The 26,794-nt window shown below is 39.0% G+C and overlaps 1 protein-coding gene across 1 annotated transcript in view; it reads left to right on the plus strand.

Annotated features, from left to right (window-relative positions):
• Window positions 1-26,794, plus strand: part of CNTN1 (contactin 1) — a 250,038-nt gene that overhangs the window by 131,347 nt on the left and 91,897 nt on the right. The window contains exons 12-13 of the mRNA XM_034769465.1: window positions 3,866-3,993; window positions 6,593-6,768. Coding sequence (XP_034625356.1) covers window positions 3,866-3,993; window positions 6,593-6,768 — 304 coding nt within the window. The remainder of the gene's footprint in view (window positions 1-3,865; window positions 3,994-6,592; window positions 6,769-26,794) is intronic.

The following is a 26,794-nucleotide window of genomic DNA, read 5'->3' on the forward strand; positions in this document are numbered from 1 at the left end:
TGGTTCTAGAGAGCATGATCGGTCTTAGAATAGTTTTATGATACCTGTATATTCAGCTGAAATAGAAATTTAGTTAGAGTGCAAATTTTACTATAGATTTTTAATGATTAGTGAATTCTTACAGTGAAATTGAAGCAAAGAACCATTCTTAATTCAATTCTTTATTTTTATTCTTCATTCTTAATGAAAAATTCAAAACATTAATTCTTATCTTGCATATAAATCTTCCATGTAAACCTGCAGTTCAGCTAGTACATTTATTAAGCAATAGCCAGGAGATATTGGGTCTGGGTTTGGCAGGACAGTGCTTTCATTTTTATTTAACTTTCACTTGTCCCATTTTTATTATGTTCCTGCTTGCTATTCTTCTCCAGTGTTGAAATGCAGAGGCAATTCATGAAGGAGAAAGAAAAGTTACTGACCAGTACTGGTGGCGGCATGTAGGGTATGTGTAGCTACACTCCTCAGTAAAAGCAGGCTGCATCCACACACTGTGGTGTGTAGCTACACAGTGGTGTGAAGCTACATGCCACTGTGAAAGACTCTGGTGGGAGGAGGCAGTTGGGAAAGGCTCTAGTGTTTCCCCACTAGTGGAGTCTTTCACTGTGGAGAGAAAAAGGTCCGGCAGCTTCCCACAGCTTGAGCCGGAAAGAGATTAAAAAGCGTGGGACTATTCATCTTAGAAAACAGACAACTAAGGGAGGATATGATAGAAGTCTAAAATCATAATGGTATGGAGAAAGTGAATAAGGAAGTGTTATTTACCCATTCATATAACACAAGAACTGGGAGATCAATGGCTATTAGACAGTATGGTCAGGGACACAACCCAAAGCTGGGGATGGATGACAGGGGGCGGATCACTCAATAATTTCCCCGTTCTGTTCATTCCGTCTGAAGCATCTGGTACTGGCCACTGTTGGAAGACAAGATACTGAGCTAGATGGACCATTGGTCTGACCCAGTATGGCCATTCTTATGTGCTTATGTACTCTGAGTGTATATCCTCTGCAGATGCACAGTGGCCCTTCCTTCTCCCCACTCTTCAGTACACTCAGGAGCAGTAAAGCTGGACTCAGGGCCTCTTATACTCTCAGTTTTTAAAATCAAGTTAACTTTAAGTTACCTATGCTGATTATACTGCCACTACGGTTCAGAGACTTGCAAGCATGATGCACAGTTCCTATGCTGTGAAACAGCAGAGGCAATATTGCTGAAGCATGCCAATAATATGTTAATAGTCTCATGGTAATTTACAAAGGTTTCCTGCATTCTTAATTTGATATAGCATACAGATGTATTGACAAATATATATAGGGTTTTATTTTCAGAAATCTTTACTTACTCAAGGTATAATTAAAATTGATTTAATGCTTAATGTAATGTTTCTCCAATTTATTTAATTTAAATATATACACCACTGTGTTCTTCAGTTTCTTGTTTTTGTCATAGCTGTCTAGCCCAGTGGTCTCCAAACTTTTTTGATCGTGCACCCCATCAGTAAAAAAATTTTGAGCACGCATCCCCCTGCCGCCCCGGCTCTTCCATTTTTGCCAAAGCAAAAAAAAAAAAAAAAAAAAAAAGCCACTCGGATTCCCACCCGAACTGTCGAAGTGCTTCTCCTGCCATCCACTCCCAAGGATTCTCTCGCGCACCCCACTTTGGAGACCACTGGTCTAGCCTACTTTAATCTCATCCTTTGCCAAAATAAACCACTGTAGTGGTTTAGCCTATGTAAAGGTGGCTTATTTCTAAACATCCCATGCACTATAGAAGTCACTTTTTAAATGCTATATTAAATGAGATTTTCAAAGCTTTAAACCCAATACTCAGAGAATTTCCCTGGCTGCAGATAAACTTCCTTAAAAAACTAATTTAAAATATCAGAGTTAGCCTAAAAGGGGGTGCTCAGTTTTCAACACTAACTTATAACTGTTTAAAACGCAGCATTTAGAAAGTTTAGAAAATTTTAATTTGCAAAGTGTAAAAATCTGGAGCTGATTCATGACTGTTACCCCACAGCAAGTAGAAATCTACCCATGGATAGAAATGAATTAATGTTAATTAATGTTAATTAGCAAGGGATGTCCATGCATTTATATATAAAATTCTAAGGAAGACCAAAAGCATTCATTAGCCTTATTTCATATAGCAAAAAAGAGTTAATTCAGAATGTGCATAAGGAATCAGTTTTGAAGAGCTGTTAGGAAATTCCACCAGAATCTAAAATAATGACCCTTGCTTGTCCTCCATTGCTATTTCATGTCTATTGGTGGAGAAACCAAGAATTTTGTTTAAATATTAAGTTTTTCCCAAGGCATATTGCCCTCAATTAAATAGATGTCATTATGCCAACACTTGCTGCCCATCAACCTTGTAGGGTATGTCTACACTGCAGTAAAACACCAGTAGCTGGCCCATGTCAGCTGACTCAGGCTCTCAGAGCTCAGACTATAGAATTGCAATGTAGTGCTGGCTGGAGCCTGAACTCTGGGACCTTCCTAGAACCAGACTTCTACACTGCAATTTTATAGCCCTACAGTCCAAGCCCCGCGAGCCTGAGTCAGCTGACACAAGCCAGCAGCGCATGTTTTATTGCAGTGTAGACATACCAGTAGTGTCCCATTCTATACATGGGGCCGATCCTCATCAAGTTCCTTGAGTAGATTTACTGGAGTCCATTTGACATGATCTGAGCTGCTCTACCACATATCATCAGTAGAACGACATGGTTCGTTCAAGCCTATAGGAGCTGCACAAAAGCTCAAAGATGGGTTTCCATATCTGTGAGGGGAACGTTTTGTCTTCTGAAATAGAATTCATCTTCACAGTTGGCAAGCTGCTGGTGCTCCTTAGCAAGCAACGATTACATTGAATTATCCTGTCTTACATCCCTCTTTAAAATCTACCTCTGCCATGATGCTTATGAATCACTGCCACCTGGAATTGGTTAGGCTGGTGACTGCCTGTGGCTCCTGATTCATGTAAATATACCTATCTCTACCTGCCCCCACCCAACCCCATTTGTTTGTTTATTCTTCTGTCAGATTGTGAGCTCTCTGTTCCAAACTCCCTTTGTTTCACTCACTGCCTGGCACAGTGGGGCCCCGATCCCTGACTGAGGCCTCGTGGTGGTTTCTACAGCATAGATTTATTTAATAATTTATTTGCAAATTAATTCTAATTACTTTATCTAGATGTTAAAATATGATATTACTTCAAGAGAGAGACTATGATTAGTGGTATATTGTTTTTAAAAAGGGGATTTTGAGATGAGGGGTTTTGAAGGAATGTGTCAGAGATTTCTTGGATTTGTGCACTATTTGTTCACCACAGGTGATGCAAGTTCAAATCCTAGCTCATGTTCTCAGTGAAAATGTGACTGGTTGTCTCATGCCAATCCATAGTGAGCATTTGTCTATACAGTTTGTATTCTTGGAAGTCCCAGCTCAAAATAACCCAGGAGTGAAATTGCAGGGAGGCAATAAGTCAAAATATCATTAATGTTGACAGGAATAGCTTCCTTAGCACCTAGTTTTAGTCACTCTAATTAGTCTTGCATTTATTTGAGTATTAAACTTGCAAAACGAAAAGAAAATATATTTGAGAGAACAAAAATAAGTGAAAATAATCCCCCCAATGTAAATTGTATGCTTTATTCCAGATCCCATTAACCATGCTAAACTCTGTTTAAATCACAATGGGGTACTGGAGCATATATAAAAGCAATAGTTAGACATCAGCCATTGAGAGACCCTTAAGATCTTTGTTTTGACTTATTTAGGAATTTCCACTGGAAATACTTTGTTCTTTCTGATGCAAATAACTATTTTAACTCACAGTATATTTTTCACACTTTCAATAGGATATCTATTTGGGATGATGGTAGCCTGGAAATTGTTAATGTCACAAATCTGGATCAAGGCAGCTACACGTGTTTTGCAGAAAATAACCGAGGAAAAGCTAACAGTACTGGTACTCTGGAAATCACAGGTAAAACTCCATTTTTGTTAGTTCATTTCACATAACATGCCTCAATTTAAAATTATAAAGCTTTGCTTTATAAGATTTCCCTTTAAGACTTTCCCTGCAAGCCATTTTATGTTATTTCTTTCCAGCTGAATTGAACTGAATTGCCCATTAAGAGATAGATTATGGCTTTTAAGCCACAGCTCTAAATAGGGGGAGCATGCAACTGCGCCATTCCAGGAGGAGCAAAGGAAAGGAAGTGTCTCAGTTCTTCTACCATTGCTGTTCCTTCCACAGGAGAGTCAATAATCTGATCCATCCGTTCAGATGGTGCTGATATCTCTCCCTCATGCACTAGGCCAACACTGCAGCCCAACACACAGAGCGATGGGTCCATGACCATCCTTTTCCATGCCTCTCCGTGGCTCCTCTGTACTTCTTTTTCAGAGCATTGGGGTAGTGAGCATGGCAATTAAATAAATCATTTATTTGAATTTGTAATGTGGGATCATTCATCCAAATAAACGCACCACTGTAACACATTCCAGTACTCGATTCAGATGCTGATGTACTTAATCACACCTTTTACAACCCTGTCAGATAACTAAATAGCTGAAGGGAAAAGGAAGGGAATATAATGTTCATGAGCACTTCTGTCTGCCAGGCCTCTGGAAAACCACCTGTGTGTTAAATGTATATGAAAAGATAGCATTTCCTGCAGCCAGAATGTGGCAGTCTTGCTCAACAGCCTGGTGCCACAAGATAAACTTAGCAACATAAGTGTGAATCCATCAGAACATATGACAACATTTTTTGTAACTTCTTCCCTAGACCACATGTAATGATGTTTCAGATATTGTAAAGAATGTATTTTGAATCACGAGGTCTGTTTAACTAGTATGATTATTTATTTTTCTTTGTATTTTGTAGCTTTGTTTTTTTAACACTACATTCATCATTCTTAGTTTTCTGGAAACATTTATAAATAAATATTCAACCCCTTTAACGTTATACTATACATTTTAGAATCACAAAAAATCATTGACTTAAAAAATCTCCACAGTTAAACATTTAAACCATATGTGTGTATAAGCTAAACATAAACCATTTCTTTTTATATCTGAGGACTCTAACCTAGTTCATCTAAGGAGGGAAAACTAATGACTGAGCATGTCCCTTGCAATGCAACTTTAACCAACAGAAACAGTGAAAGGCTAACTGGCAGATTTCAAAACTTGGTATCTGTCATGGACACATAAGAATTTCCTCTAGCACTGTGTCCACACCATGGGGTGTAACTACACATGCCAGTGAAAGACTCTGGTAGAGGGGAGGCAGCGCAGAAAGGTTTCAGCCACTCTCCACTGCCAGAGATTTTCACTGTGGTGAGGAAAGGCTCTGGCGGGGGCAGACAGCAGGAAAAGTCTGAGTCTTTGCCTGCCATCTCCCCACTGCTGGAGTTTTTCACGGTGGTGGGGAAGGACTCCAGCAATAAGAGCCATTGGAGTCTTTCTCCACTGCCTCCTCCTGCCAGAGCCTTCCCCCACTACTGGAGTCTTTTCCTGTGGTCCTGGAAAGCTCCAGAAGAGCCAGTGGGAAGGCAGCAGGGTACTACACTGCTAAAAACAGCACTGTAGATGAGAGTCATAGCTTGGGCAAGTAGAGCTCTGTGCAGGGTATGTACTTGTGTACCTTTCCACACCCTTCAGGCAGCTCTTTACTTGCATAAGCCATGCCTCATGGTCTATGCTGTTGCTTACACCTGTGCTGGGGGCCTACATGAGTATGTATATGACCCGCCGCTGAAAGACGAGTGCAGTGCAGATATACCCTAGAATACCTCTAGGTTGATAGAAGACTCTACAATACAAAACAAAATCCAGCAACAATTATAAAATCAGCTACCAAATGTACATGCACATGGCTAGAATACCATTCCCTTCTGTTATGCTAAGCTCTTTGGTATCAAAGCATGTGTCAGCTAAATTAGATCTGTACAGCAAGATCCCTGAGGGATTTCATGGAGTCCCCTGCTCTTCTTCTTTTCTTGATTATAGTAAGCTCTGATTATACATATTTTTCTTCTTTGCTTCTATTCTCTTCTGTCCCTTCCCATCATAGCTATTTGCATTACATGCAGAATTAAACATTCTTTCTTAATAGACGCATTAGAATCCCCCTTTCCAGGGTGGAGTAATGGAAATGAGAGTACTAAGCAGAGCTCCCCATTTTTTAATGATGTTTAAAAAAAAAAAAAACAGGATTGTTATGAACAAAAAACTACACAATGGGTCATGCAAAATAGATCATCTGTCTTCTACACATGAAATAGTCTGTGAATAAAAATAAGTCAGCATAGTTTTTTATAGTCATCCTGATCAAGAGGCTAAAATGTGTATTATCAGAGAATGAGCAATCAAAAGCCAAGACATTTCATTTGTAAGGGTGTCACTTTTCTTAGGCTAGAACCTCTCTGTTCTAATCAGTGTTCCCCTTTGAAATGTAGTTGCATAAATAACATGTAAATCAGTTTGTTCTTTTCATGTATAATGAAACAGCTAGATTTGCATCTGTATAGTCACTTGTTTATTAGAATTTTCCACATTTTCTTTTAACTTCACAGAAGCTACAAAGATTACCTTAGCACCAACTAATGTTGATGTCACAGTTGGAGAGAATGCCACCATGCAGTGTATTGCGTCCTATGATACCACGTTAGATCTGACTTTTATTTGGTCTCTAAATGGCTACATGATAGATTTTGAAAAAGAGCATGATCATTACGAAAGGAGTGTTATGGTAAGATTTTGCAGACTCTCATTTGATACGCTAAACTCTGGTTTTCAGTATCATGAAACACATCGTGTTTTCTGTATATTCTAGTTTATTGGTTCATACCCAGGAAAATGCATCTGGAATCACCTATTTAAAGAGGCCTAAAAATATAAAACAAGGATCAAGGCCTCTAAATGTTGTTTACAGTTCATTAGTTACTTCATAATGGAGAAGTGAAGAGATTGTTTGTAAAAGTTTGTATGTTCTCCTAACCTTTTTCTTTAGCGGTTCCCATTTTTCACTGTAACAGCTTTTGTGGAATCCCCAATCACCAAACTAGAGCTCATTGAATTCTGATTAATAAATTGTCTGAAAACGCCACTCTCTTTTTCTGATTGTGAATAGTTCACAAACCTCTACTGACTTATTTGAATAGTTTAAATGAATGAATTGCAGCCAGTGTGCTGTGTCAAATGAATCACTTTGACTCCTAACTATGTGCTATTCATGCAGTGAGAGTCTCAGAGGGCCAAATTGTGTGAGCCCTACTCTCCCCACAAGTTTTCCTCTTGACTTCAATAGGAGTACTTTTGTGAATAATTTTTTACTAGTGTGAATAAGGGATTTGCAGTCTGGTCCATAGTGTTGTTTCTAAATGGCTGACTGAAACATTTAAAATTAAAGAACAAGGAATAATAAATGATAGATATTGAATAGTGTGGAAGAAAACAGAGTCTTTGCTCTCAGGTTGGTTGCAACAAGTCAGAGAAAGTTTATTTTCCTGACACTTGCAAGGGGAGAGTACACCCAGACAGGGGTTACCCCCCCCCCCCCAGGCAGGTCTCCATTAGATACACAATTAGAGCAAGCATTTATACCTTTTGTTACAGACAATAATGATCAACAACCGCATCTGGTTTATACATATTCCTTCTGATATCTTACTTTTCTCAGCAGTTCCTGCTACACTCTGTATTCCATTCTTATCTAACACAAGGTCGAAAAACAGTATCTCTTACAGTTATTTTGTTCCACTCACTTTCCACTTGCCCAGGCTCTGCCTGAAATCTCGCATTATTAGAGCTGGTGTTAACCTGACTCTTACTTTATTCCTAAAAGTTAAGATATCTGCGTTCAAATTCCCTTTATCCTTTTCTCTGCTTCTACAATAGGTAGGCTGTCACGGAACATAGCACAAATAATCTTTAAAGGGAAAGGTATTTGTCTTCCAGAAGCTGGATGACAGGGGATGGATCACTCAATAATTGCCTTCTTCTGTTCATTCCCTATAAAGTATCTGGACTGGTGATTGTCGGAAGACAGGATACTGGGCTAGATGGACCATTGGTCTGACCCAGTATGGCCATTCTTATGTTCTTATATGTGTGTATTCCTTATTCCTGTCTGTGCTCTTCTAATGAGCATTTCCAGGGCCTGGCACAGGATAATGAATAGGAGAAAAAAATTCAATAAGCACTCAGTCCTAAACAAGCTAATTCAAAGTCACACATAAAGAGACATCCCAGATACTGTTAATGAGCATGTGGGGTTACCCCATTCCATCTGCTAGGCCATTTCTCTGGCAAAATTTTTGTCTTGAGCATAAATCTTCTCTGGTTCAGTGTGTCCCCTGATGTCATGTTTTAGCAAACTATCTGCAACACTTGAGGGTCCTACACTGCATATATTTATTTCCATTTGCAGAAAGCCTCTATCTCATAGCTCTGTGCTTGGATCAAATTTAAATAGTATAAAAACACACAACAATCAATACAAAATACAAACAAATTATCCAACCCAAACCATACAATCTGAAAAAATATTAGCCCAGAATAAATATCAATAAAATAATTATCCCCACATCCAGCCATTCTTAATCTTCAACACTCCCCCCGTTTTTGAAATCCCAAGAAAAACAGTGGATTTTGCATCGCTAAGCTCCACCTACAATATTACCTACATTTTAACACTCCATTCCATGGAGTCTTTCTGATTCCTAGACCTGCAAAGCTGTCTGATTTGGTGATAGCTAGTTGAGTTCCTTCTTCCGCTCTCTATTTTTTAAATATCATTACTAATAGCTGCAAATAAAAGTAAATTAAAAATATTTTACAAATCTGAAGCAGAACTAAAATTTGCGTAGTCACAGTAGTTAACATGGGGCTGTAATCATAAACATAAAAAATGAAATGTTCTGCCTAGGAGCATGCATATGATATCAGCAGTCCCACAAGACCAAAAAAAGAACAGGAGTACTTGTGGCACCTTAGAGACTAACAAATTTATTAGAGCATAAGCTTTCGTGGACTACAGCCCACTTCTATGCATCTGAAGAAGTGGGCTGTAGTCCACGAAAGCTTATGCTCTAATAAATTTGTTAGTCTCTAAGGTGCCACAAGTACTCCTGTTCTTTTTGCGGATACAGACTAACACGGCTGCTACTCTGAAACCACAAGACCAAATTAGCCAGTCCCAACTTCTGTTTAGAGCTAGTTGAAATGTTTTTAACAGGACAGTTTTCTGTCAAAAAATACAGTTTAATCGAAATTGAAGTGTTTCATGAGAATGTGTCGATTATGACCAATTTTTCAATAGGAAAATATCAAATGTTTCAATTAATTTAATATAGACTTGTGTATTATATTAAAATATTAATTTTATGTTAAATTTCTATATATTTAATACTGTGTGTATATATGTAACAAATATTTAGTAATGAAATCAAGAGTCAAAACGAAACACTTCAACACTATCAAAATGAAATGTTTTGATGGTCCTGAATCAAAATTCTCTTATTGTGAAGGTTTCTAGAAGCCCTATTAGTATCTTTCAATGAGAGTCTGTGTGGACTTTCCTTGTCTGTTCTAATGTTCTAGGGTTCTAATGCCAGTTTAAGGACACTGAAGCTCAAAGTCTCAATGTTCCTTCAAAGTACCTTACAGAAATCTGTGTCTATTGAAACTCCAGTAGCAGCATACTAAACATCTCTAGAAATGTACTTTACACTTACACTTACACTTATTTCAGGAATTATGAGATGTATAGATCTACCTCATTGTCATCCGAAGAAAATGATATTTTCCATGTTTACATCTGAGGATTGCTTTATTGATGTGTGTTTAAATTTGCACTTCTGCACTGTTCAGTGCATATAGAGTATTTTGCAGAAGCCTGAAATTACAGCTTGCAGACAGCTCTTCTCTTAGATAACAGCAGGAATGAAATCTTAGTATCTGTCAAACCCTTCCTTAAAAAATACAAGAGGTGGGAAAATATAAAGAAGAAAGGCCTCTACTAGACAGAAAAAAAACATCTCTGTCTTGTAAAAGAGCAAAGTAAAAACACACCTAATTTTTTGTCTTGGTCCTTGAGCTTAGTCCCCTGACCGCAGTCATTTAGAGAAGTTATTTAGGCTTGGGTTCAATTATGTACCACTAAACCGCAGACTGGGTTTGGAAGTGTGGATAAATCAAGTGCTTTGGTGTGTAGTAAGGAAGAAAATTCATTGACATGAGGATTTCCCCACCTTAGCCTGCTAACACCAAAGGAAAAAATATATAGAATGGCTTTATGCAGTGGCTGAACTTTGTCAATCTGTTGGCCATGTGCAGATCCTAGGATTTTTATCCAAAAAACGTATTGAACAGGAGCCATAACTTTACACCAGTGGCTATTTATGTGGTACAAGATTTGACTTGTAATAGTGTCACTACAGGGAAACTCAAATAATTTTTAAGGAAATTAATTTTAATGTCCCCCCCGTCCTGATACTGAAGATGTTTCTGAAGAAGTCTAGCAAAGTACTTCAGGAAGAACATACCGTGACCCACTACCCCATGCCAAGCAACCCACTGAGGGTATTTGTGCAAGTCCTGAGGGTGCCAACTCCTCAAAACAGCCATCTACCCCACCCATGCCATTCAAGAGATGATCTCTGGACCTGCTTCTCTGCAGCTGTTTATAGCTGTGCCGTGAGGGTAGAACACCACCATTCTGATTTTGGTGGCATTTTTTGCACTCGCTCTACACATGAAGTAAATGATTGAACAAAGCAGTGGAGAATCCCACCCTACGACTCCATCTGCTGGAGCAGAAACATCTACTTCATATGAGTTTTCCTACTCTTAACTAACTTAACTAGTTTTGTTGCAGATACTCTTTGACCCCCTTCCACCATTTGCTCCATCCTCTGCAGTTGGTTTGACTTCAATTGTATGCAAGGACTTGGAACAAATTTTGAAGGAGAAAGTAGTTAAGAACATAGAGATAAACAGTAACTAGGATAAAATGCAACATGGTGTTACAAAAGATAGATCATGCCATACCAAACTGATCTCCTTCTTTGAGAAGATAACTGATTTTTTTTAGACAAAGGAAATGCAGTAGCTCTAATCTACCTGGATTTCAGTAAGGCATTTGATACAGTTCCACATGGGAAATTATTTGTTAAATTGGAGAAGGTGTGGATTAATATGAGAATTGTAAGGTGGATAAGAAAATGGTTAAAGGGGAGACCTCAACAGGTCATACTGAAAGATGAATGGTCAGGCTGAAGGGTCAGATTACTAGTGGAGTTCTTCCAGGATCAGTTATGGTACCAGTCTTATTTGACATTTTTATTAATGACCTTTGCACAAAAAGTGGGAGTGTGCTAATAAAATTTGCAGATGACACAAAGTTGGGAGGTATTGCCAATACAGAGGAGGACCAGAATATCATACAAGAAGATCTGGATGACCTTGAAAACCGGAGTAATAGAAATGGGATTAAATGTAATAGTGCAAAATGCAAGGTCATGCATTTATGGACTAACAAAAATATTTTTTTCTATAAGCTGGGGATTTATGAGTTGGAAGCTATGAGGAGGAAGACCTGGGTATATTGGTTGATCACAGGTTGACTATGAGCCACCAATGTGATGTGACTATGAAAAAGGCTAATGCGATCCTAAAATGCATCAGATGAGATATTTCCAGTAGAGACAGGGAAGTGTTAGGACCATTATACAAGGCATTGATAACACCTCGTCTGGAATACAGTGCGCAGTTCTGGTCTCCCTTCTTTAAGAAAGATTAATTCAAATTGGAACAGGTTCAGAGAAGGGCTACTAGCATTTTCAGAGGAGTGGAAAACCTACCTTATGAGAGGAGACTCAAAGAGCTTGGCTTGTTTAGTCTCACCAAAAGAAGGCTGAGGGACGATATGATTGCTTTCTATAAATACATCAGAAGGAAAAATACCAGGGAGGGTGAGGAGTTATTTGAAATTAAGTGTCAATGTTAACACAGAACAAATGGATATAAACTGTCCTTCAACGAGTTTAAGGTTGAAATTAGACGAATGTTTCTAACATTCAGAGGAGTGAAGTTCTATGACAGCCTTCCAAAGGGAGCAGTGGGGTCAAAAAACCTAACTGGCTTCAAGACTGAACTTGATAAGTTTATGGAGGGGATAGTGTGATGAGACTACCTAGAATGGCATGTAGCTGATCTGCGACTGCCAGCAGCAAATATCTCCAATAACCAGAGATGGGACACTAGATGGGGAGGGCTCTGAGTTACTACAAAGAATTCTTTCCTGGGCTGAGTCTTGGCTGATGGGTCTTGTCCATGTGCTCAGGATTTAACTGATCACCATATTTGGGATCAGGAAGGAATTTTCCCCAGGTCAGATTGGCAGAGACACTGGGTTTTTTTTTTTGCCTTCCTTTGCAGCATGGGGTAAGGGTCCCTTGCAATTTTAAACTAATTGGTGGATTCTCCATAACTTGAAGTCTTTAAATCATGATTTGAGGACTTCAGTAACACAGTCAGAGGTTATGGGTCTATTACAGGAGTAGGTGAGCGAGGTGCAGTGTGCAGGAGATCGACTAGATGATCATGATGGTCCCTTCTGGCCATAAAGTCTATGAGTCTATCCCTTTCTGTCTGGATCTGAGGTTTATATTTATGTAATTGTTTGGGGTTGGGATTTGTGGTTATATTTAATAATCAGGAATAATGTTGTGGTGGTTCTCAAAATTCTTGGAGTTTCATACAAGTTTCTGCCTAGAATATTGTATATGAAATGCCCATCAGCAGTTTATTTCTTCATTTTATTCATATATATTCCTGCTATTTCATCTGTTTATTTATTTCATTTATTGTTACATTCATGCTTTTTATGCTGCTTTTATGCGTGCTTGTACCTGAGAGTTTTCACTCTTTACCTAGCTTTGCTGGATCCATATTGCAGGTCTTCCTTTCAGCCACCAGGTGGCACCCTTGTATAAGATTTCCAGTTCAGTAGTAAGTGGGGCTTTAAACAGCCTCTAACCAAACCTACTTGGTGGCACTGGTAGAATCACATTTTGCCATGCAACTTTTCATAAACGTAAAAAGATAAATATTCCATTATTAACATTACAATTGTTATATGTGCCGCTATTTCCTGTAGCTTAAGGAGCTTCATAGATCTTTCAAATAATAGGGGGCTATTCATTTATGGTGAGAATGCAGATCAAAATGCTGACATCTAATAGCATCCTTCAGTTGCTAAAATAATGCTACTATTGTTGTCATAAACACATAATGAAATGATAAAATTTATGTAAATAGCTGAATAAATCTTTTGTCTTGAGCTGGAAGCTTTGGTAGTGCCATCGGTTGCTGAAGACAGAACTAATTTGCATTTCATTAGCACTACAGCTCGTTTTTCAGAAGAAAACTTGTCAGTGTTGTTTTCATCTCACATGACAAATTATGACATTGCTATCTAAATGAAACAATATGTATTTAAATTTTAGTGCATGTTCTTTTCAAATAGTTTCTACATTAACAGTTCGCTTTCAGGGTTCTCCTAAACTGAACATTGTTCAACTTTGTGTTTGTTTGCCTAGTTATTTGATTGAGTAGTTCAACATTATCATATTCTTTCAAATACTTAGAGAAATAACTATGGAGATTTAGCACTTCAAGCTCTCTCAACGCCTCTGATGATTCAACATTTATTTACTGAATTGTTTTTATCATGTATATTTAAAGACTGAAGAGTTTACTGTTGGACTTTAAAAAATTAATATCCACTATCTGAGAAATATTAAAATATTTTTATTACCAAAAATATTCTTAAATAGCTATCCACACTGAAAATAAAGGGATATATTTTCCCTGTGATATGCATATGGAATATGTATTCATATTAATATGCATGCATAGAGGAGAAAATGGACCTCATAATCTCATTTGGTGCAGAAAGATTTGGATAAGACCTCAAAGAAAGTCCACATTTAGACTGCGTTCTCTTTTTTTGTCCTCTGAGAATTGGAGCACCTCTCGGAACATGTCCTCTTTGCTCCACCTTGGTTGCTTCCTTATCTGGTGGAGGCGTTCCTCCAGTGTGCAGAGGGTTCCCCTGAAGGCCACATCTGCAGAAGCACAAGAAACAATAAATAGAAGCATGATTGTTAGTTCACACAGAGCATCGAATCATTACAGTAAAATACACCTCTTTTAACATATGAATCACTTTCTCAGTGTCCCGTGGCAAGCACACATTTTGACAAACACTTTGAACATGGTGAGTTCGGCCTGGGTGGGGATTGGGTGTTCAAGATGGGGCAGAGGTCTGGGTGTTTTTTTTTAGGGGGATCAGTGCAAGCAACTAGGGACAATATTGTAAATTCTGCTACCGTTTTCCACAGGAGGGGTGATCATAGCCACTATCTCATTCCTGAGGGTAAGCAAGGATGCAAGGGTGCATATTCTGCATGTGTACAGTTTCCGACCTGGGCCCTATGCTGCTTGCCTCTGTGCTGCTTTGGTCCCTGCACAGGTGATTGGCGCAGGAAAGTTTCCTACCATGGGGGAAGGAACAAAGCAGCTGTGCCAAGGAACCTACGGCAGAGGATTGGCGAGTACCTCCAGAAAAGTTTCCTAGAGATCTCTCTGGAGGATTCCCATCAAATTTTGGTGTGCATTAACACACTGTTCCGCCACACTACTTAGCTGCACTGGGGAATGTGAGCACACGCGAACACAGCTAGTCTTGTACATTTCTATCCCTTCACCCACTTCTAGAATATACAGAACAAAGGACAACTCTACCTCATATAACCAAGCAGCATCAACTCAAAAAGATCACTTTCCTCTCTGACATCATGCGCACAATAGACGGACTGCTGGGACTGGCCAGACCCCTTCAGAGTGGAAAAGAGGTCCTGAGTCGCTGCGCCACAGGACAACCCTGCCATGTGCTTCACGTTGTCTTCCAACTCAACCTCCTCATCCACGACTTTGTCCTCGGGTTTGAGTCCACTGTGGACTTGACTTAAAAAAACAAGACCAAGTCCAGGACTCTTCCAGGTGGATGTGGGGTAACCGCCAAAGATGGTGTCCAGCTCCTTATAGAAGCAGGAGGTCTTTGGTGCAGCACCAGAGCAACTGTTTGCCTCCCTTGCCTTCTAGAACACCTGCCTCAGCTCCTTTATCTTCTCATGGCACTGCTGCATGTCCCGTTCATAGCCCTTATTCATCAAGCCACAAGAAATCCGACTTAGGTATTGACGTTCCTGTGGCTAAAGCACAGCTGAGAATGCACAGCCTCCTCTCCCCACAGACCCAGCAGATCCAACAACTCATGTATGCTCCAAGCAGGAGCGCGTTTGCTGAGTGGAGCTGCCATGGTCAGCTGGGAAGATGCAATGTGAGCTCTCCATGTCGAGCAAACAGGAAGTGGAATTTCAAAAGCTCCTGGGCCTTTAAAGGGGCAGGGCAGAGGCCTGAGTACCTGGGTGCAGGGCAGTGGAGTTTGAACTGCTGACCAGAGTGGTCGGGATGGGCATTGTGGGACACGTCCTGGAGGTCATTTAAAGCGACATAACCCAGTGCGGGGTCTACGCTGATACTTTGTCAACATAACTTTGCACAAAAAGCTCTATGCCTCTCGTGGAGGTGGTTTTATTTTGTCAGCAAAGCCGGAGACTTTTGTTGGAAGGAGGAGCATGGCAGTGTGTACATTGTTTTGTTGATGAAACCTGACTTCTGTGGACAAAATTGGGAATGTGTAGACAAGGCCTTAGATGACTGTGGATCTAATATTTTTTTCACCTCTGTTTTTCTTTAATAAAAACTAAACTAGATTGCTATAGATAAATCCATAAACTTGTTGAGATGATCTGGCAGATCAGTTTTATTCAGAAGAGTTAAAATATGGAATATATGTTTGGATTTAAATGCTTTAAAGAGTTTTGAGCCATTTTTGAGAAGAGAGGACAGAAAGACATAATGACATAGGAAGTGGAGGCTGAGATAAACTTAGAAAATTGGATTGTTGGGGGCATATGGTCTTTTTCCTGCCCTGCACATCTCTAATATTACCACTGGGGTTTCCAAAGGAGACTAAGGGGCTTAGTTCCCATTCACCCTTTGTAAATCCCAGCCAGTATCTGTAAGGTATATTTCATTATGAGATCCATGGCTCCTTTTAGACCAAAATTTACTCTGTCCCTCAACATCTTGGTGATTTCTTACTGTTAAAGTAAGACATGCTGAATCTAGAAACTGAGACTATAGAAAATTACAGGCATAACTTAATAAAGAAACAAATCCCACATAAATTTGTGATCTTCATTGTGTCTTTTATACCTTGTCTGTCAACAGTCCCATCTGGCTGAGCATGTCCTGCAGGCTACAGAGTCATCACAAGTATGCACAGCCCCAGGGGCCGTGGCATTTGCTGTCTTGTTTTTTTAAGTCAACTCTGGACTCCTGCCACTAGGGGTTGCTTTGATTAGTGGAACCCTAGCTGGTGGCTGCCCCCCTCTCTCTGCCTCAGTTGCTCCTTTGTGATTCCTCTGGCTCTGAATGCAGAGCGCAGGTGAAGCAGGTAGAGGAGGGGAGGGGAGCACTCAGCAAACACCTCCTACCTCCTTAGCAGAGTAGGTGAGTGTGAGCGGGAGTGGTGGTGTGCGTCTGCCTTCCTCTGGGACCTTGGGGACAAGAGGAGAGCGTTAGGGAAAAGATATAGAGTACCTAGTAAGAGAGAGATCAGATATGTATATCCCCTGGAGTTATAGACCACGTGGGCAGGACGCTAGTGTAGGACATAGGATACCATACCTGGGTTCAATTCCCTGCTCTGCCATGCACTTCCTCTGTGACCTTGGGCAAGTCAGTTACCCTCTCTGTGCCTCAGTTCCACATCTGTAAAGTGGGGATAGTAATGCTTCCCTACCTCACAGAGGTGTTGTGAGGATAAATACGTTCAAGATTGTGAAGCACTTTAAGATCTACTGGTGAAAAGTGTGTATAAGAAATAGGCATTGATATTATTTATTAAAGAGGTGAGATGGGTTTGCCACCTCCCACTGAACACAGCAGAAGAGGCTAGTAGACTCTGGAGCCTCCTTTCAGGAAGACAACTTGAGGACATGGGAATTCAGTTTGGGATGAGGATTGTGTGGGAATTAGTACAGAGGCTCAAGGTGTTGCATGGGGTCTCCACTACTTTAGATAAGATCTCAACATCTGGGTACTTAGCTGAATGCTGAACTTTGGAGGTTCTCCCATCACTGTTTGTAGTGTTACTGTATCCAAAAGGTGAGTCTATCATGGTGGTTTTGAGCTCAAGAAAATTATTTGTATTAAAAATCTAAAATTCACCAGGTACACACACCACCGCTTGGCTGCTGGTCATTTAGCATCCACCAGCCAACCTGTTAATTTGGAGAATTGCCCTGAGTTGGGCAGGGAAATCAATTATTGGCCACTGGTTGCACGCTTTGAAGGGCAGTCCCCTACATTTGAGTTTTGACAACTTGCAAGCTGTGTAATGCTTTGTGATCACTTCCTATGAAAACTCAGTGTCCCATGGAGTCTCACAATTGCCAAGGAAGTATTTCAGTATGGAGGCTGCTAAATTGGATTCATCAGAGGTGTATAGAGAATTTGCTGCTGCTTGTTTTAAAGTTTTTGAAGAAGAAATGTATCCTTGTAAGTGGTCTCATTAGAGGAACATATGGTTGTCATTTGTAATGGTTTCTTCTGAGATAGTATGCCTATAGCCGCTTTGGGACCTCCGTTGTCATCTTTTTTTTTTTAAACTTCTTAAATGCATAAGAATTGGAAGCGTCAAAAGAGGCATTGTATTCCCATTCTCAGAAGGAAAGTTTCAAAGATGGCAGCCACTAACTGGACTAAATAGAGGTGGTGTTAATAGTGTTTTTAAACATTTTTCATGTTTAATAATGCTTATTGAGTATTATGAGCCCGTGTTGAAAGTATGTTGCAGGACTTTTCCGTTCATGTGGTAAAGTTATATTGCAGTGTGCAGTAGCTGTGTGTGAGTAATTTTTAGCCCTTCTTTCCTCAGGCAGCATGTCTGGTCCTTGTGGCAAATATTGCCTGCATCCAATATAGTGGTTCTAATCTCAGTCCCTTCAGGGGTAGGGCCACCTTAAAGGGCATACAGTTCCTGATTTGATCCATCTTGTCTCCAGTTTATCCTGAAAGTCTGGCAAATCATTCTGTCAATCCTCTTAACATCTTACAGCTAATTACCTTGCCAGCAATTGCAATTTATTCCTCCTCCATATATCAGCTTCTGTGCCCCTTAGCTTATGCAAAAAGTTGTATAGAATTTTATTTTTAACAGATTTCTTCAACTAACTCCATCCACCCCCATATCTCAAATGCCCAAACATAGATCTTCTATTATAGAATTGGAAGTGAAACTTTGCTAAGGAATTCCCCTGCCTGCTAGGGAATTCCAGCCAAGGTTTTTCAGACATGGTACATTTGATCATCTTTTACATCAATTATCTTTACAGACGCTGCCCGGGTTACACAAGACCCGACTTACTCAAATTCGCACTTACGGAAAAAGTTCTATAAGCCAGAAATAGGATTTTCGAGTTGCGTAATTTTTTGCGTAACATATGGGTATACGTTTCTGATTTACACAAAATTCAAGTTATGCAAGGCTTTCCGGAACGGAACGATTACATAAGTCGGGGGCATCTGTACTTTGCTGTTTTCTCAAAAACATTTTTTCATGCAAATATTAATTAGTTCAACCAAGCCCTCTCCACAATCTGAAAGCACATAAAGGTTCTCAGTCTTCTAGGGCATATACGGAATACTTAGTGGATATGTAATGCTATCCCCTTCCTGTATCTGTCCTCTGTGTCTCTTATTATTTCTCCTGCCAAGGTGGACAAAGTTGGACAAAGGTAGAATGTGTGCTCCTAAGAGCTGGTCATGGACAGATGGAGCCGGCATATGGGAAAAAGTGAAATTTGTTGTTACAGATTTCTTTGTAAACCACGCAGTGTAACTTGGACTGTAAAATTGTTATTAGATGAGAATTGTATGGTATCTGCTCATTTTTGTAATTTAGATTATGATTTGCAGACAGCAGTGGCTCCTTGGGAGGACATGGTAGACAATGTTGTTTTGTGCAGCTATCCATTTCTCATATAACATTGCATTAAGTAGAGATCCAGTGTTATTTTATAATTGTCTGCTTATTCAGATAACAAACTGCGTTGCACCAAAAAAGATGGGGGGAAAGTATTTTGCATTTTTAAAGTTTTTAATTACTTTCTCTGTATACCACTTTGCAGAGGACAGCAGAGTGCATTAGACTGCTCTGCTGAAGTATGCCCAAGGTTTCCACTGAGCAAAAACATTGGAAGTTTGTGGAGGAGAGTTTTAAAATGGAGGGAATGGAAAATTTATACAGAGAAGCTAGTTTACGGAGCAGGAAGAAAGAAGTGCAGATGCATGGATTGGGATGAGAATGAGAACCAGAGGCACAGCAAGCATGTTCAGAGCAATATTGAGCTGTTGGCAGAAGGACACTGTTAAATAGTTTAAGGGAGCAGACAGTAGCTGATTAAGGCATGGTCTGGCAGATCAACTGATCCACATCCCTATCTCTAAAGGAGTTCTGAGACTCTAAAGGTGACTTCCAATAAACTTTTGTCATCAGCCCTCCCTCCTCCTCTCCCCCCCCCCCATACAGGTGAGTTTGGAGTCATTTGTTTCTGCCCAGGCTGGGTCAAATTTTGGGGAAAACCTGGAATTTTTAAAGAACATAACAATAGGGGAGCAGGCATGGATTGAGAGGAATTGAGTCAATGGTTAAGAGCAAGAAGGAGAAGGAAAGCAGTAGATATGGTGCTGAGGGTGGGATAAACAAGCAGTTAGCTAAGACAGGGGCACTGAAGAAACGTATTAATCTGCAATGCTATTTCCAAAACAATAAAACCTTGTCTATTCAGTGGAAGCTAGAAACATGCCAACTGCTGCTCTAGGGAGAAAACAATTTCCTGAAAAAACAGCTCACTGTATCTTTAATGTGTTTGCGAGATTTTGAGGACTACAAGAATCCATGTGTCATGCCTGTTTTGGCAAGCCTGGGCTCAGAAAGGCATATGTCCTTAACGCCACTCAGAAATCTAGTTAGCAGTTATATCCTCCACCCACAGGCTACTAGGAACATGAGCCTTTCGCAAAAGCATATTCAGCTTCTGACCTATTTTCTTTCTTTAAAATGAAGTAACAGGACACCTTATCACAGTGATACCAGTACAAAGCATAGCTTCCCAGATGTCTTCTGGCACCAGAAGCAGTGGAATGTATGAAGGGGAAGAATAATATATTTGTTGGAAATATTTCCTAGTCCACATATCAAGGGTAGAATTAGCACCATACTTCCTTCTCATATAAATATAGGGCCTTTGAAGGATGAGGTCCTTCCGTGTGAGCCCTATTATTAGACTGCTGATTTTTAGTTACCCCTAACTCGCATGCCAGATATCTCTTACAAACCAGAATGAGCCAAATTCTTCTGCTAATGAGATCCAGACAATGAGATTGCACTGGTGTAAATCTGAGTAGATTTTGTCCCTGTGTTTTTTGAGAACAAGGAATCAGAAAAGTGACTGTAATCACAGCTTACAGTATCAGGACAAGTAGCCACAACTGTCGAAGTATCTGTGTTGTTTGTATTTATTATAGTGCAAATGGATATCTTTTGCCATTCCTCATCACCCTTCACTGGGACAAGGGAATTCAGGAAAACTCATTTTCATTTTGTCAAGTATCAGGGGGTAGCCGTGTTAGTCTGTATCTACAAAAACAACAAGGAGTCTGGTGGCACCTTAAAGACTAACTGTTAGTCTTTAAGGTGCCACCAGACTCCTTGTTGTCATTTTCATTTAATATTTTTGTCCACAATGAAAGGATTTACAGATGTTAAGAGGATCTTTTAGGCTTTTGCAAAGAGAGGAGACAGCAAGGTCTGGCTAAACTGACTCCTCTTTTTCTGAATTACCTGTTATCTGTTGTAAATTCAAGGTACCTCTTCAGAACCTCTGAAACTCACATGCCTAATTTTGGGGACCCAAATTTGAAAACTTTGCCCACTGCTTCTGATTTACTATACTCACTGGATTTTTATGGTTCCTCCAAATTAGCTTTGTTAGTGCCAAATGGCAAGTCAGCTGCATCATGGGATGAAGTCTTTTCCTGTGATCTGATGTTCCTTCAGGGATGAATCCTTTCTTTGGTCAGATGACCAGAGGTACTGTGAAGGATTTGCATTCACCTTTGGGCACACTCTGACAGCAGTCAAAAGGTTAACAAAATGGGAAAGGTCTTTAGAGAGCATCACATCTCAAAAAGAGTGTACATCATACAGAGATATTTTTTGCCTTTGGTGTGATTTTATAGTCTAAAAGCATAAGTAGAGGGCTCATATGATGAAAGTCTTTTGCTTTAAAGTTGGCAAATATTTGGGTGGTGAACCGCATATACGCTTTGGAACATCCCTGAGTACTGCTATCACAATTTCCAGTCTGTGATTCAGCTCTCTCTGTATTGACGGAGGCAGTTTGTAACCCAGCCAAGATGAGGTTTTGAGTGAAAACATACAAAGCATTCATATCTAATTTGTGGACAGAATCTGCTTATGTCCATGTTCTTTATTTGCTTTGTAAGCTTTCTTTTTACCACTGAGAACCGAGGCTCCTATTGGGGTATGGAAAGCTTTATCACCAACTACAAAAAGCTTGGTTCAGGAGAGCTTTGTAGAGAGAAAGAGAGAGAGCAAGTGTATGCATTTTTTTTTATTTTCTGGGTAGATCACATTTTTATCTCCACATTGTTTAGAGTTTCAGCACTAAGCCACTTGCCATAATATGTAAGGGAAATTTACGGAAGGTTATTAGTGTGGGTCGGTAGATATAACATTACTTAAAATGTTTAATGATATAATTATAAACTTAAATATATTTGAATTAATGTATACGATTAGGAAAAAAATTAAATATATTGAATGGAAGGAGCAATATGATTAGATCATGTGAATTCTGAGCTATGCAATTGAGACCAAACCTGTGTGGTTCGGAACAAGTTTTGCTTATGTGTATTTGCAAAACAGGTGATGCTCAGAGATTCATGGTCTACATGATTCCTCCCAGGATATGTTAAAAGTTAATCAAGTTCAGGCTCATCATTGAGGTTTTCTGGATGGGTTTTTTTGTTTTTTTGTTTGTTTTTAATGTAGGGAACTGGAAACTCCAAGAGTTTCCTCCATTGTTTCATCGGGAGGGTGGAGCAGTTGCCCTCTCTCACTTCCATAGAACAATGGTATTTGACCATTCACCCCCTTGGGCAGCATAGGTCAGGCATGACAGGGAAAGAGGAGTTGATATCTAGAACCAGTCAATGTTAATTTATGCAATAATCTCCATATACTTTGGGGAAACACTACTCTGGAGAGCCCTGTAGAATGATCACCATGAAACACTCATGGAGGAGCTGCTATGGGAGAAGGGAACAGTATGCCACAAAACTGGCACCAATCTGGATTTACCTGGCATGTGTATTCTCCACCCACATTGGCAGAGGGGACAATCAGGCCTGTAATGTTAGTGAATTGAAAAGTGCTTATAGGCATTAATTTAATAACAATTAAAAGCAATAATGGTGCTAATTAGATTCAGACTATGCGTTGTAGGAAACAAGAATTAATATACTGGAACAGACCAATAGTCCATCTCGTCCACGTGACTATGGCCAATCCAGTGCTTCAGAGGGGAAATCAATACTGCACATGGCATGTGAATTTACTACATTGTGAACTGGAGTTTCTTCTTCACACTAGATGCCAGTGAAGTATAGAACTAACTTCATGTACTATTTTTTTCCATATGTAATCCTCCTTTATACCCAATTAACTGATTACCTCAGTAGCATCCTTAAAGAGAGAGTTCCTATGTTTCACGCAAAAAAAAAAAGTTACTTTTTAATTTTTGTTGCATGTTAATTTCATTCACTGGCTTGTTTGTTCTTTTATCACAGGAGGTTCCTGATAAGACGCCTCTCTACTTTTCTTTTGTATACCTGTATTCTATCCCGACTCCTCTTACGCATCTTCTTTCCAAATTGCTATACATTTCTCCTTTGTCATTTTCATCTCTAAGTATGGCTGTTCTCAATTGTTTCAGAGTCTTTACGAAACATTTACATTTTATTTTTTGTTTTCCTGTTTTCAGTCAAGAGACATAAACCTGGGCCTTGTAAATGTCCATTACATCCACTGTGGTGTTAACTGCTTAAACATTTCTAACTTCAGAACCATATGGAATCCCGTACAATTTTTGTCTGCATTGAAGGTTTATACCTTTCCCTAACCTTTTGATGAGAAAAAATTCACAAATAACCATTACTTTTAAATGTAATTCTACCAAAATTGGTTTTTACATATTTTTTTTATTTTGAATGTTGCCTCTATGCTTCTGGCTGTGAAATTTCTTGATTGCAAGGAGCTATTTCAGTGTTTGTTTTCCATAGGAAAATGCAGTTTCTGAACAATCTGGAGTGAGTTAGGGGAGTTAAATGTTAATCATTCCAATGTGGTGTGATATCAATCCAGCTGTTAATCTTTTGTAACATTTTACCTTGCATGAAAGAACTTTAGATATATTTTGAAAGGATGATTAGGGTTTTTATGAAAATATTTTAAAGACTAACACGTGTGTAATACTGTGATTTACTTCAGTAATCCTTTTCTAAATAAGTTACAGGATACATTTACAAACTAGCATCTGCAAATAAATGAATTACTTTTAAACATTGTGTACATGTATTATTTAACATAAAATATTGCACATAATTGTGTATGTTTAGGGAGGTCCATGTTTTACAGTGTTTTGCAGGTGCAACTCCTATTGTTGGATTTTGTACTGGTGTAACAAAGAACAGTATTTTACCCACAATGTGTGTGTGTGTGTGTATATATATATATGAAATTATTATAGATGCTGCATATAACAATGCATATAGTTAAGGTTGACTGATACTTCCCATTATAAACCCTGTTTTCAGTTGGTCATAATTTTGCCAAATTTAACCATATGGGATAAAAGCCAAGTGTCTACCTCAGGCTGAATATTTTTGGAAAGTTTCAGCAAAAATGGTTTAGTCATTATTGAGAACCAGGTTAAGGGGGAAAGACCTTATTTTGCCCATGTTAAAAAAAAATCTTATAGCTGTTAGGTTGTGAAACTCTGTGACCTCCATGTTTTGGAGCAAGGACTTGAAAATTCGCAGGGGATTGTCTCTGTGGCAGGGATGTACCCTTTGCTGTTCATCTGAACAAGTCCCAAATTTGGCAAAGTTATTAGCTTTTGATTATTACCCAAAATTAGTGAACACATTTTATATTCACTTCTCTGTGCTTCAGTTGCTCCTCATTAAAATGGGGATAATACTACCACCTTACCTGACACGTGTATTTTGAAAACAAATTCATACATGTTTGTGAAGTACTCAGATACTATAATGAGGAAAATTAATAATTCTTTCTTTAGAGCAGGATTTGAATAATAATCAGTAAATAAGGCTTGGCCCACACATTGAACAAGCAAGATATAAAAAAATATAGAATAGCTTCTCGTTCAGTGAGTACTGTCCATCCTGTTCAGTGAATGAGGCAGAGGTACTGTGAACAAAATAGTATGTGATCATGAAATTAAAAAGTGTATTATAGTATGCACAAACGGGGTAAATTAAGGTTAAACAGGCAGCCTTAAGTATGGCTTTTCCTAACTTTTGAGTGCTTGACTTTGACCTCATTGTTCTTTTAATGTATTTTTAAATGCACAAAATGAGTGTATGGATTCTGTTTATTTTACACCCTCATTAATGGATTATAGAGTCCTGGAGAATTTTTCAGAATACATTGTGTTTTACTCTTGAAGTCAGAAGGAGTTTTGCCTGAATAAAATACCTTTTTTTGGTCGAAGACACCCATTGAACATAGTAATACATTTAATAATAGTCACTTTGAAAAAGAAATAGATTCCATGAAAGAGCAGTATCCACTACTTAGTTCATAATAATAAGTCAGACCACGATAAAATTCTTAAGGTAACTAAAAGAGTAGGATTTTGTGCCAGAGTCAGAAATGTTTGTATACCAGGGTCCTGACTCAGGAGCTAACTCAGGAGCCTGTCACTCAACTCCCCACCAGGTTATATTAATTGAAAGACAGGCAGTTGGAAGAAAAGCCCAGTTAGCTGCGTGGAGATACAATTGAAGGTCTAATTGGATGGAAGTATCCCCAGCAGCTAGGACTATATAAGCAAAAAGGAAGGAAGAGCTACAGGAGAGGAGGAGCCTGAAGGAAGAGAGAAGGAGGCAGGATTGGCTGCTACTGCTAGTGTACTCTTTCCCAGAAGCAAGTGGGGAAGAAGGCTATGGATTGTAAATATAAAATATAACAAAACACGGTGGTGGTTGAGAAGAGCTGGAGTAGTTGTGGTCTGAGATTAAGGCTGAAAAGGACTCTTAAGAAGTTGTTTCTACAGTGCTGTGTTTAGTAGATAACGTTGTATGAAACATTCTGTAGTTCACATAACTTACCTATGCGAACCTTAGTAAAAATCTCACTTCCTACAAAATGTTATTGCGAGCTCTCACTGTAGATTAGTATATTTATACCATTTCCATTCATAACTATTGCCCTTTGAATTAAATTTTGTTTAGAATTACTATGTTTATCCTGTGGAGACAGAAGTCAACTTTCCATGCTAACATCTGGATTTGCTATCTTATAATTATACTGTCCTTACGCTATCAGTTAAATGATCTATTAACATACAAATGTAAAATTAACACTTTTCAGTGAAAAAAGCTAGGCTGTGGTGCATTAATATGAAACATAAAAATCAGCTCAAAATTAGTGACAAAAACATTCATCCAGAAACCCCCTTTTCAACTTTCATTTTAGGCAGAAAAAAAGTAGAGGCAGTTTGTTCTAGGCTGACTTCGTGTCACACAGACTGAATGCTTGCATGAACAGATTCAAAGGAGTAAAATTTCCAGAACATTATCTGGAGGTATTTTGGTTCTAGTCTTTCCTCCATAAACCTGCTTGATTCCAGTTTAAAATAGGTGGGAGTTACACTGAGAAAACGATAGGCTATGCAGCACAGTGCAAAGATAGTATATGTGTGGTTTTCAGATTGTGGGAGGATGTGTGTGAGCCTGATTGTCATAGCAGATCCCTTACTAGATGGCCAGGGAGAGCTGTTGGCAGGTATTACAAGTGGGTCCGTTTACTCCTCTTATTTGTCTGGGATTGTGAGGAAAGCTGCAGGCTACTCCAGAGAGAGCAAAGGTAGTTATACAGGATGAGGGAGAAGGGAATGTACATACATTTCATTTTCCCCCCTGAGGCAGATAACAAGAAAAATGTTTAAAACCAAATGTTATCATTCATTTTGTTTGATCTTACACATGTGATGCAAATAAATAATTGCCCTGTTCAGTAGCTACATATTTGAAGTGCTGAGGGCTTAAAATACCAAGCATTATGTACTTTAATTAAATTCTATAGAATTGTTTCTGAGACCGAAAACAATACGTAGATATAAAATGATATAGATAATTAATATAAACTACCGAACATTTTATACTATTTACATATTTGTAGTATACTTTACCCATAATCACTATTAGGTATACACATTATTTACACTGTTTACTCTTCATAGATGTGT

The sequence above is a fragment of the Trachemys scripta genome, chromosome 1 (genome assembly GCF_013100865.1).
Source record: "Trachemys scripta elegans isolate TJP31775 chromosome 1, CAS_Tse_1.0, whole genome shotgun sequence".
Taxonomy (NCBI): Eukaryota; Metazoa; Chordata; order Testudines; family Emydidae; genus Trachemys; species Trachemys scripta.